Below are 12,930 nucleotides of genomic sequence, written 5' to 3'. Positions count from 1 at the left end.
AGAGAGTTATGCTCCCTACAAGTTTGAGAACCACTGCCTTAAGGGAAAAGGAAACTCCATTCTTCAAGAGGGCATCAAAGCAGTGAACACCAAGCTACCTATTATGTCAGATAAAGGGGGCTGCTGAAAACAGCCTCCCCATTTACTCAACAGTCTTCCTTTTCTTCCCATAAGATATAGTGTCACTTTCCTACAATCTGACTTGTCATATTTCTCCATGATCACACCTATGATTGCCAAAGATATGGAGCAGGTGTGAGGAAACACTACACAATGACAAATCATGTTATGAGCAAGTAAAACGACATATGACAGTGGCTGAAAACACAGGATTGACATAATGTGGCATTTAATTCTGGGAAAATATTAGTAGCATCTGAAAACAGATATGCAGTTCCAGAACAAAAGCCAACATAGTAAAATTTTCCTGATCATTTTTAGAGGAGGAAATTGTCTCTTCCTGTATCAGTATTATAAATATCTCCACTAAGAACTGCTGCTTTGATTGAGATTAATCTGTGCTGGCAACTGTAAAAAAGGTCTCCTGGAAGAGCTTACTGTTTTGAAAAGCAAATTCTTGTCTAGGCTACCCCTAGCTACAATTAGTTACCTATTTATAGTCCAATACTACAACTTAATGAGTCAATCAGCTACCAAAGCATGCTTCTCTCAGCACAGAACATCCTCATAGGAGAGCTGTGAAAAGACAGCTGTGAAAGCCAACTGAAGTTGTTGCCTCAGGCAGCAGATTGGTTTACTGCATACACACCCATCCCCTCATTGCTTCCCCTCCTCCTCCCACTCCCAGTCCTGGAAAAAGGAAGAAGAGGAACAGAGCAGAAGGCATATGAAGGAGAGGCTGGGACATCATGAGGAAAAAGGGGGGGCAACATTTGGCACATGGCCTCAGGCACCAAGAGGTCTTGGGCCAGCATTCCCCTGCATCTGGCATTCTATTCACCCTCACATCCCTCAAGTGCAGTCTGGTGTCTTCGTTGGGGGGTGCAAAGGTAAACAGAATGCCAGATGCAGGGAAGTGGCAAGATACAAGTATGTTGTGGTCTTGTGTGCTCCCAGAGGCATCTAGTGGGTCACTGTGAGATGCAGGAAGCTGGACTAGATGGGCCCTGGGCCTGATCTAGCCAGGCTCTTTTTATTGGCAATATATGGAGAAAGTTAATACGCTGTACAGAGAAATTTAATGTGTGGTCTTTGAAAAGGAGGAGTCCAGGCCTAAGCATTTCTATGATAAAAATATCAAACTGAAGAACCAAATTCAGAATAATGAATTGTTATTTAATAATTTGAGTAGCGATCATTCTCTAACCCATTTCTGATGGGGAAATGCTGAATTTGTAGAATGTATTTCTCATGCTCAGAAGAGTTTAGAACCAGTTCTCAGTCTGCAAAAATCTGATATTTATACAGGTATTTATATACCGCCTTTCTTTGGTCGTCAGATTTCTCCTCAGACTTTAATCCAAGGCGGTTTACATAGGCAGGCTGTTCTAAACCCCCCCACCCCGTAGGGATTTTTACAATTGAATAGTTCTAGTCTTTCATATAACTCCTTTTCTAGCTGGATTCCTTGCCGGTTTGGCCTCTCTCTGGCCCTTCGCCTCCCACGCTCCACTTGACGGCAACTCCTCTCTGCCACCTAGGTCAGCTTATCAGTATATCAGCCTGATGTCAGTTCTTGGAAACATCAGAAATATCAGAACAAAGCACATAAAATATGTAGAAACTGAAATCCTCTTCCACTACTCATCCACATTACAAAGCAAAAAGCCAAAAGCACCATGTCAGTTAAGCCAACATGAACTTTTCCAGAAAGATCTTGATGCATAAAGTTGAGCATTTTTATTTCTCATTGATTGCAACATGAGTAATTTAAGTGCACTCTAAAGACTTCAAAGACTACATATCTAGCCAAAATATTTTTCCATTCCTGATGTTATGTGATAAGATATTCTGTTTATATGCTTCATTTACCTTTGCTCTGACAAAAAACTTGAAAGGCCCTAACAACGTACTACTCCATGCAGAGCTTTAAAGGAAGCAGAGGAAGCAGACATTTTATCTCTTTCCTAAGGATGGTCAGATTGCTGTATTATTATTTGCTAAACAGAATTAGAAGCCAAGTTGTTTGAAAAGGTTACAGTCTTGCTGTGCAATGAATTGACCATTCTCACCCTGGAACACTCAGAGGACATACACAACCCAACTCCAGTATTTTCACACTGCCCATTTTTCAGCAGTAGGAGGTAAAATTGGGCATCTGAACCTACTGCTGCCCGAGGAGGAACAAATATAGATTCAGGGAACAGGCCCTTTCATTCCATGTCTGTGACTACAAAACTACTACACGGCATCAAGTGTGAACTGGAAAGAGCATGGTAGATATGATTTGGAGTGCAAACATTAACAAAAATTTCAAAGTCAGAAAGGTTTTTCCAGAGAGAAGACTAAAAGGAAAAAAAAATTTCCTGATTCCTGAGGAAACCTAATTGCAAACTGTCAGGTTCAATTTTGGGCTAGTAATGTCTAGATCAGTGTTCCTCAAAATGTGGGTGGGTTTCAGGTGGGTCCCCATTCATTTCAATGTGTATTTTATTTTCAGACATTAGACTTGATGCTCACATGGTATGTGACTGCATTCGGGGAAATGTTACAGATCTGAACTTTAACAGGCTACTATGTATATGCGGTCAACAATGATAGTCAATGGGGCTTATTCCCAGGTAATAATAATAATTAATAATAATTACAGTATTTATATACCGCCTTTCTTGGTCTTTATTCAAGACTTTATTCAAGGCGGTTTACATAGGCAGGCTTATTAAATCCACGCAGGGATTTTTACAAATTGAAAGAAGGTTCTCTCTTTCAAGAACCACCACATTCAAGCTGTTACACTCCGATCTGGTTTAACATTCTGGCCTCCATCCTCCCACACTCCGAGCAGATGGAACAGCTCAGCTGCAGCTTGCCAGCTGCTTCAAGGTCGCACGGTGCCGGTGGCCTCGAACTGGCGACCTTGTGGATGTTAATCTTCAGGCAAATGGAGGCTCTACCCTCTAGACCAGACCTCCTGGTAAGTGTGGATAGGATTGCAGGCATTGGGATGTTAGGAGAACTTTTAAAAAAACAGATCAACAACTGCTTGGGAGGGTTCTTTTTTATTTTAAATAAATGTTTAAACTTATACTTAATGTAAACTTTTAATTAACTTACTTAATTGATTTTGTCACATAGGGGGTGTTAAAAATTTTCCTGCTTGATGATGTCACTTCCGGCCATGACATTGCTTTCATTTTAATAACAGCACTTCTGGTGGGTCCCCACAGATTATCATTCTAAAAAGTGGGTCCCGGTGCTAAAAAGTTTGAAAACCACTTGTCTAGATGTAAAAACCCATGTGTTGTGAATACTTAAACCACAATTCCAGAAGTGTTCTTCCTCCAAGAAGATCAGAGTAAGTTCCCAGATAGTTCCCAGATAGGATCTGACCCAGGGAGCTTATAGAGCCAGACCTGCTCTTTGCTTCAGCAGTAAAACTGCATCATGCACCTTCAGTTTCAGACTATTAACTATGTACATCAGTTACAGTTTTTATGGCACAGTTGTGACTAAGCCTTATTGTATCAAACAGCAGTGCAATTTGCACTGGCAAGGGCACCATCAGCCAGATCACAAAAGTTAGGTCCTTTAATTCCCCACACTTGCCTTTTAGGGTACAAATGCCAAGACAAGAGATCAGGAGCCTATTCTCTGGATGGAGCCTATTCTCTGGATGCACCTTGAAACAACTCCCATTAATAGCAGAGGATTTAAACATCACTAGAAGTAAGAGAATTATTAATGTTGAAGATAGCACAGTTCTAAACTAAACCTTGTAATGCTCTACATCTCAGAGCAATCCTCTAAGAACAGGTTCACATGTCTGGAAAAATGGCTGTTTCTCTGTGAAAGGAGATATTATATTTGAGTTCTGATTTTAAAAAGTTAATCCTCAAGATTCATGAAGAGTGTAGCAGACTTGGATTTTTTTTTCCTAGCTAAATGCTCCACCTCTGTGGTACAATGAGTGCCGTGGGATGTAAGGCAGAGATTTTTTTATTCACTTATTACATTTACCGCAGACACCTATAAGTCGAGGACAGGTTTTGAGCCCCAAATCATGGAATTGTCTACGACCCTCGGATAAGTTGGGGATTAAACTTAGGGGGGGTCTGACTATAATTTTGTCTGATTCTACCTGAAGCCAGATCTTGAAAAATAACCTTCCAGTAATTGTTACCTAAAAACTGTACAGTTTCTAATTAATTAAAAATACAATAAAAGAGCATAAGATGCATTTTTGACATTAACTTTTAAAATTCTGGTCTTCACAACATTTGTGTAAACACTGTCAGAGTAAGTGCCTGTAAACAGCATACCAGTGGAACCATCAAATCCTTCTTTAAGGTGCCTGGTGTTTCGCCAGAGGCTCTGCATATAACATGCAACATAAAACATGCAATTGGGAGTGTGCAGTTAAGTTCACAGCAGGGATACAAGCAACAAGGACTGAGCTGTGCACAGTTGCAACCCTCTTTACTCAGAAGCAGAGCCACTGCTTTCCATGAGTGCTATTCTTAAGTACTTGTGCACTGCAGCCTAGGACCTTGTTTCAGATGGAAATGAGGATCATAGGCTGGGGTTTTAATAACCAGACCCCTAAATTTGGGGGTGAAATTCTTTGCAAATGACTTGCCAGGAATGTTCTGAGCAGCAGCAAAAGAAAAGGAGGCATTTCCCTTCTCCAAACTGGAAGGGAGACAAAGGGGCTTCTGGGAATTGTGGAGAGGCTTTGTGGGGGGGTTGCTGCATTCCATAGCAGCAGCCCATACAGACTACAGTTCCCAGAAGCGCCTTCACTTTTCTTCCTGTCTGGAGAAGAGGCTAAAATGGCTGCCTCTGAATACCGAAATTACTGGTAAAAATTCTCCTTTTTCTCCACCTGCTTCCTGCTTCTCAGCCCATTTCCAGGCCCCCCCCCCCCCGCCCAACTTCACCAGACAGCTGCTGAGCTTCCATAAGCTTCCCAGAAGCTCCCAGAGGACCCAGCTTCATTCACTGTATTGACCCAGGTATAAGTTGACCCAGGATCTCAGGCTGTGTTTTAGCCATAAATTTTTTTACCTATAGGCGAGTATATACAGTATATCCTATTTTTCATCCATAATAAAACTTGTGGTGATATGTCTTGGAATAGCAGAAGATCTGGCAAGGAGGTAGAATGTGGAGTCAGCAGTGGCCCCTTTAAGGGTTAAGGCCTGGGCATTCAGCAGAGGGTGTGCTTGCACAGCTGCAGCCACTTGAAGGCAATAGGGCCCTCAGGCATAAAATCACCTGATGAAGGGAGAGTTTGGTGTGGGTAGTAGAAGAAGGAAAACTTTAGGAAAGAGCCTGGATTGATGGACTGAGGAGCTAATGGACTACTGGAACTGCTGATGGACTGATGTGTGAATGGACTTTGGAAGCTGCTGGAGACACTAAGACTGGTGTTTGGCTGCTGTGCCCAAGACTTGCTGAGAACCAAGGGGCTGCTGTAGTGGCAGGAGGCTGCTGGAAGGAAGGAGGACCTCTGTAGGTTAAACAGGCAAGCTACTCTGGTGGTGGGGTCCAGCAGTGCTGCAAGTCAGAACTTGGGTCATTTTGGGGAAAGAAGGGGAGCCAATTAGTTGAAAGTGCACATAGTTCTCTAAGTGAAACTTGGAGTGGGAATCAGGCAAAACATGGTATACATGGACTTGCCCACCCAAACACTAACTAGACTTATCAGAGTCAGATCATAACCTGGAACCTCATGAGAACGGGAGAGATTTTTGAAAAATGTAATTGAAAACACCCAACAATATTTGGGTATCATGTACTGCTACAGGCCAGTATATATCACACTACTGTAGGCTTGAATTTGGAATGGCATACAGTGAACATTCATAAGAACATAAGAACAGCCCTACTGGATCAGGCCATAGGCCCATCTAGTCCAGCTTCCTGTATCTCACAGTGGCCCACCAAATGCCCCAGGGAGCACACCAGATAACAAGAGACCTCATCCTGGTGCCCTCCCCTACATCTGGCATTCTGACTTAACCCATTCCTAAAATCAGGAGGTTGCGCATACACATCATGGCTTGTACCCCATAATGGATTTTTCCTCCAGAAACTTGTCCAATCCCCTTTTAAAGGCGTCTAGGCTAGACGCCAGCACCACATCCTGTGGCAAGGAGTTCCACAGACCGACCACACGCTGAGTAAAGAAATATTTTCCTTTGTCTGTCCTAACCCGCCCAACACTCAATTTTAGTGGATGTCCCCTGGTTCTGGTATTATGTGAGAGTGTAAAGAGCATCTCCCTATCCACTCTGTCCATTCCCTGCATAATTTTGTATGTCTCAATCATGTCATGTTGTCAGCATTTGTCAGAGTGGGTTAGACTGGGGCAATATAGATTTAGAGATTTTACTAGAAGAATAGAGCTATCTGGAAGTATTCATGACCAACAGGAAACATTTTCACCTATGCCTAGAAGTATTGAAAACTGTTATTTAAGCCCATTGTGTTCAGTAAGACATAGGCTGTAATCCTATCTTATTAACTCAAAACAAACACCTCTACCAATACTGCTGCAACTATTGGATTCATTATTTTTGAAGTCCACTGAAAGCAGAACTGTCCTTTGCATTTAGGCATTGTATTTTCAGTGTTTAGTTAAGAAAAAAAACACACTGCACTCACTGTATCTCCTCCTTTTCTCTCTTCCCTGACCCTCCCCCCTCCACTGCCCTATTTTGACTGTTTGCTCCTACTAACTAATTCAGCGAACAGGATCATTAGAAGTTCCTTAATTAATGCAGAGTCACACGACTTGCATGGCTGATTTTTATAGCAGAGAAAATTCAGCACAAGTATTAGCTGCAGTTCTTAAATGGCTTGTCCCAGAATAGTTCCACTGGCATCCATAGCATTACTCAAGTGTAAGCAAAGGTTGTGACCTAGCTATTTTTCTTGATTTAACTTGATATATACCTATGCACAATCGGATACCCTATATAGTTCATTGGGAAGTTGATTCATCTTTTTCCCACCTATCTCACTGGATTGCAAAACAGCTAATTTAAACATCATAGTAGGCACTACTAATCTGATAGGGTACCACCCATGCAACCAAAGATTCAAAAGATTTATGAATGCAGGTGCCCATTCTGATTTCCCCTATTACATTTACAGTCCAATGCTATAAGTCTATCTAGGAAACCACTCGCCCTCCCAAGACAGCAGGTCAGTTTGGATTATACTTTATTGTTCAGTCTCCCATGACTTGCAATATCATGCCTGGCTCCTCTCATCACTTCCTCAGTAAGTGTCCTGCCCAACACATTTCCCAACTGTATGAGGTAGGGCAGTTCATCCAAATGATTAAAGGCAAATTCATCTGGATGCAAGAAGAGGGGCCAGGACATGAACAAGCCATGCCTTCTATTTCATGGGGCAAGTTGAGAATATCAGCAGAATGCCCTCACATTGAGATTGTCCTCATGTTGCTTTTGATAACCATCCCTTTTTGTACCATTCTCCCAATCCAGAGAACAGTTCAATCCATTTTTAACCATCTGCTCAGTTAAGGGCCAACATCAATTAGTCCTAGCTTTGCATGCATCCAGGTACAAAACCCACCTCATCTACTGACAACTTGGTGACAAATAGGAGGCATATAACTGAACTTTTCAAATGGAAAGGGTTTGCCATCCTGAAGCATGACAAAAGTTGTAATAGTGCAAACCTTCATCTGAACCCAGACCACAAGTGGTCACACTATGCCTGGTCAGCTTCTAAGGCTGCAATCCTATACAGAATTCCCTGGGAGTGGCACCCCACTCCTGAGCTGTCCATAGGAGCAGTGGTACCAAAATGGAAACTGCTGCATCCTGAGCATGCAGAGCAGCTGCTGGCAGCTCCTCAGAGGACATTCATTCCCTTCCCCTAGGTAAGGGACTAGGCACCACAATGGGGCTACTCAAGTATGCACCGGACGGTACAGAGTTGAGGAGGACCATGTTGGGCCTGGAGGCCCAACATGTGGTATGGATCTGGCAGAACAGAACTCTGCTAGTCCTACCCCTCCTACTCTGCCTCCCCCCACCTTGACTCACCTCTTTGCCACCTGGAGCTTGTCCCTTGCTCCAGGTGGCATGCAGTGGGCCTCTGACTGGCACTGTGCCAGTGCTGACCCAGCACTGAGTCTCACAGGTGTGCCTCAGGACACATTTGTGACACTCAGCACCAGTGAATGGTATCTGCTGGGACTTCAGGATCTGGCCCTAAGTCTCACTAAACATAATTGGATTTACTTCTGAGTGAACACACAAAATTCTGCTGTCCTATATTACCTTGCTACACTACACCACATGGGATGAGCAAGGGGGGAAATAGAGAAAGCTTTTGCACCAACATCACCCAGGTCAGTACTCAAAATATCGGGAAGGGGGGAGTATGGTGCAAACAGCAGCATACTGGACACCTAGTTTCAAGCCCTCCTTAACCTCAGTAGGCAGCCTTGACAAATCTTTCACACCCTAAACTACCTCACTAGCTTAACAGACTCAACCAATCCTGTGTTTGTTTGGGGGTAAGCCTGCCTGAATTAAGTTGGACACATTTTTAAGCAAGTGTTCATAAAATTGCAGCCTCAGCAGGTTGTGTGACAAAAAGCAGTACAGTCATGGAAAAGTACCACAGAAATGATGACTTCAAAATAAGAAAAGCACAGTTGCTGCTACCATGTAGGGAGGTGCATTCCCCTGCAAAGTACTCTTATTTTGTGATCGTGGAGATAACACTTTCAGGATGCAATCCTGGGGACTTCCTTGGGAGCCGGCTCTACTGTGCACACTGAGACTTACTTCCAAGTAAACCTGCACAGAATGGGGCTGCATGAGGGCAGAGGGATGTTCATATTTTTATGTTCACATTTTTTATCCAGACTGTCTTTCAAGCAGCACTGGGCATTCTGCTGCTGCCCTTGAAGTTGCTATCTTCACATCGACCCTGTGAGGTAGGTTAGGCAGAGAGACAATGAGCTCAATCCTATGCCTGTCTACTCAGAAGTAAGTCCCATTGCAGCCAATTGGCTTACTCCCAGGAAAGCGTGGCTAGGATTGCAGCCAGTGCTCGCCAAGGAGCGAGCTTGGTGGCGAAGCAAGGAGCTGGAGGCGGGTAGTGTCCACCGCAGCGCAGCGCGTGGGCCGAGGGAGCAGCGGGCACTCCTGGGGCGGACTTGCCTGGCTGGGGTCGGTGGCCCTGAAGACGTGGCAGGCCATCTGGGACTCGGGGTCGTCGGGCTGCGCCTTGATCAGGTAGGCGAAGTAGGTGAGGTCGTGGCTGTTGTGGACGAAGCGGGAGATGTGCTGCGCCTTGTGCTCGAAGATGAAGACGGCCGGGTTGGCCCCGCCGCCGCCCGCGGGGCTGGCCGCGGTGGGGACGCAGCGCAGGTTGGGCGAGCCCAGCAGCAGCAGCACCTCGCGGGCGGGCACGGCGCTGGGCTCCTGCTTCTGGCTGCGCCGCCGGATCTCGGCCATCAGCCAGGGCAGCATGGGCAGCGTGGTGCGCCTGTCCAGGCACGAGCAGCCCACGTACCACAGCCTGAAGCGCCTCTCCGCGAGGCCCGCCGCCCTGCCTGCCTGCGCCTCGGCCTCGGGCTCCAGCGGGTGGGAAAAGGGCTCGGCGGCGCTCGGCTTCTCCATGAGGTCGCCTGGCTGCTCCCGAGGGGGCTGCGGTCCCGGCGCTTCTTCGGCGGGGCTTACTTCTGCGTAAGCGTGCAGAGGCTGGGCGCGCTCCGGTCCCTGCTGCAGCGCGCGGCGAGGAGCCAGCCAGGCGGCGCCCGCGGCTACTGCCCCCGCCAGCCGGGCTCCATTCATTCAGCCCCGTCTCCAAAGCCCCCCAGGTCGTGGCGAGCAGTCCCCGGGGCGACGCGGTCCCCCACGGCACGAGCGTGCTGCTGCCGCCGCCGCCTTGCCAGGGCTGTTGTCCCCATCCACGCCCGCCTCCTGGGCCCGCCCTCCACGCGGCAGCGCCAGTGAGAGGGAAGCCCTGTGCTGCTGCTCCCTCCTTTCCCTCGGAGGCGAGGCGAGGCAGGGCAGGGAGGCCGCTCTCGCCTGCAGTCAGCCCGCAAAGCAGAAAGGGGGAAAGTCCCTCCTCCTCCGCCAGTCAAAACAAAGCGGAACGCGCCTCCCCACCAGGGGTCCTGCACGCAGCTGCAAGCGCCGGGCGGTCTCGCGCTGCAGTCCTAGCCGCACTTTCCTGGGAGTAAGCCCCAGTGGCTATAATGGGGCTTACTTCTGAGTAGACATGCGTAGGCTTGAGCGCTCAGACTGCAAGTCTGTCCACACTTTCCTGGGAGTAACAGCCATTGACAATAATGGGACTTACTTCTGAGTAGACATGCATAGGATTGAGGTCTCAGGCTGCAAGCCTATCCACACTTTCCTGGGAGTAACAGCCATTGACTATAATGGGACTTATGTCTGAGTAGACATGCATAGGATTGAGCTCTCAGGTTTCAAGCCTATCCACACTTTCCTGGGAGTAAGCCCCATTCACTATAATGAGTAGACATGCATAGGCTTGGGCCCCACCTCCACGCCTCTTCCGTCGTCGACGCGGGCAGCGCCAATGAGCATGTGTGCCCTGGACCTCGCATGCCCTGCCAGACTTTAAGGCTGCAATCCTATCCACACTTTCCTGGGAGTAAGCCCAATAGACTCTAATGGGACTTAGTTCTGACTAGACAGGCATAGGATTGTGCTGCAAGTCTCTTAAAAGTTCAGCTGCCCCTTACAAGGTCAATCGGAAGCATACTTCCTGGGATGCACATCCTGCTGGCTGCAACCGGACTCCCTTGCAAGTAAAGTCAGGATTGCAGCCAAACAGCCCAAGCAGATGCAACTTCGTTCTGAATCCACCAACACTTCGTTCCATTCTATGAACTTCATTGTATACCAAAGACCATCATATCACAATTCAAAAATGGAAAAACATAGATGCATGCAAAAAGAGCAGCTAGATGCTTCCCCTACTCCCACGTGAGAATTGCTAAGGATTGCAGATCTTTTCCATGGGAATAAGTTCCATTGAATTAGTGGAGCTTCTCAGTAAGACTGCACACCTAACCACACTTCAAGTGGAACAAAAACATACATGAAAGAGTTTTGAGCCACTTTAAAAGACTAATGAATGTATTCTGACAATCTGCAACAGAAAAGTACTCTTGTAGGCTAAAGCAATTATTGTCACTTGAGTTAATATACTTAGGTTTTTGTTGCATGTGTGGTCATGGTTAGGTGTAGGAGAGCTTGCAATAAACCATGGGTTTTTTAATTATACAAAAAAAAATTGATCTTTGATTCCCTCCCACCTGCTCAAAGCAATGGGAAAAGGATTCAGGGCCCAATCCTATCCCATTTTCCAGTGCTGGAAAATGGGATAGGATTGGGCTCTCAGACAGTTAGGCTGCAATCCTAACCACACTTTCCTGAGAGTAAGCCCTATTGAACAAAATAGGACTTACTTCTGAGTAGACCTGGTTAGGCTGTGCCCTTAGAAAAACAAATCTGCCATGGCTGCTCCTGCCTGTCCTGAACCAAGATTTAAAATGTTCAGATAGGGCGACCCCACTATTATGGGAATTGGCTGCCAATTTGCAACTGTTCGAGGCCACCGGCACCGTGCGACCTTGAAGCAGCTGACAAGCTGAAGCTGAGCCATTCCATCTGCTCTGAGCGTGGGAGGATGGAGCCCAGAAGGTGAAGCCAGATCGGAATGAAACACCTTGAATGTAGTCGTTCTTGAAAGAAAGCAGCACGGAGCCATTTCAATCTGCTCTGCTCTCCTCGGGCTTATGCCACCTTAGGAGGTGGTGCAAGTTTGAGGAGACCCATTGAGGCTGCAGTGATTTACCCAGGGGTAAGGGGAAACTTTCCCCTTACCTCTGGCTAAGCCACTTTGGGGGCCTATCTTGCACTGGATACAGTGCAGGCCGCCTGACCTGCCTGTTCCAACACAAGATAGGATTGCGCTGCACATCGCCTAAGGACATGTTCCTCAGATGGTATCCCTGTCTTTAAGGCACATATATCTGTACTGCCATTTGAGTCTATTATGGCTAACACAAAAACACAAACCTGACTCATACTACTAGCCATTTCAGTGCTGGCACTTTTCTGCTTTGTAGGGCCATCCCCAAATATGCTACATAAAAACATAAGAAGAGCCCTGCTGGATCATGCCGAAGGCCCATCTAGTCCAGCTTCCTATATCTCAAAGTGTTGAAGAGTTTAGCTAATTGAAAAGGTGCTTTGTGAAGAGGCATTTATTCAACAGGCCAGGAAATTTTTCTAAAAAATAGAATAGCCTATAGCAGTGGTTCTCAAGTGTTTAGCGTCAGGACCCACCAGAAGTGATGTCATGACCGAAAGTGACATCATCAAGCAGGAAAATTTTTAACAATCCTAGGCTGGAATCCTACCCACACTTACCCAGGAGTGACTATCATTGTTAAAAGCATATACGAATATAGTAGCCTGTTAAAAGTACAGATCTGTAATGTTTCCCCAAATGCAGTTACATACCAGTCTAATATATTAAAAAAAAAATATTGAAATGAAATATTGACCCACCTAGTGGGTCCCAACCCACAGTTTGAGAAACACTGGCCTATAGAATGTAATATATACATTCAAGGATCCATAACACAAATGTTACAGATATGATGCTGGGAAAGTCTACTAGTTTTTAATCACTGAAACAGTACCACAGTCCTTCCCACTTAAAGTTTAAAGGACTGTGGTTTAAAGGTTTTTTAAAGCAGTTTTGATCAGTGGGTAG

The 12,930-nt window shown here is 45.9% G+C and overlaps 1 protein-coding gene across 4 annotated transcripts in view; it reads right to left on the bottom strand.

The window, feature by feature from the left end:
• TBC1D4 (TBC1 domain family member 4) overlaps positions 1-10,110 on the bottom strand; it is a 117,685-nt gene extending 107,575 nt beyond the window's left edge. For all 4 annotated transcript variants that reach the window (XM_066619691.1, XM_066619693.1, XM_066619692.1 and 1 more), the window contains exon 1: positions 9,330-10,110. In XM_066619691.1, the coding sequence (XP_066475788.1) occupies positions 9,330-9,965 (636 nt within the window). In that variant the 5' untranslated portion in view covers positions 9,966-10,110. The remainder of the gene's footprint in view (positions 1-9,329) is intronic.
• Positions 10,111-12,930: the final 2,820 nt, after the last annotated feature.

Source organism: Tiliqua scincoides, chromosome 3, assembly GCF_035046505.1.
Source record: "Tiliqua scincoides isolate rTilSci1 chromosome 3, rTilSci1.hap2, whole genome shotgun sequence".
NCBI classification, from domain to species: Eukaryota; Metazoa; Chordata; class Lepidosauria; order Squamata; family Scincidae; genus Tiliqua; species Tiliqua scincoides.
Note: the sequence above shows the minus strand (reverse complement) of the source record. Positions and strands in the feature narration are given on the sequence as shown.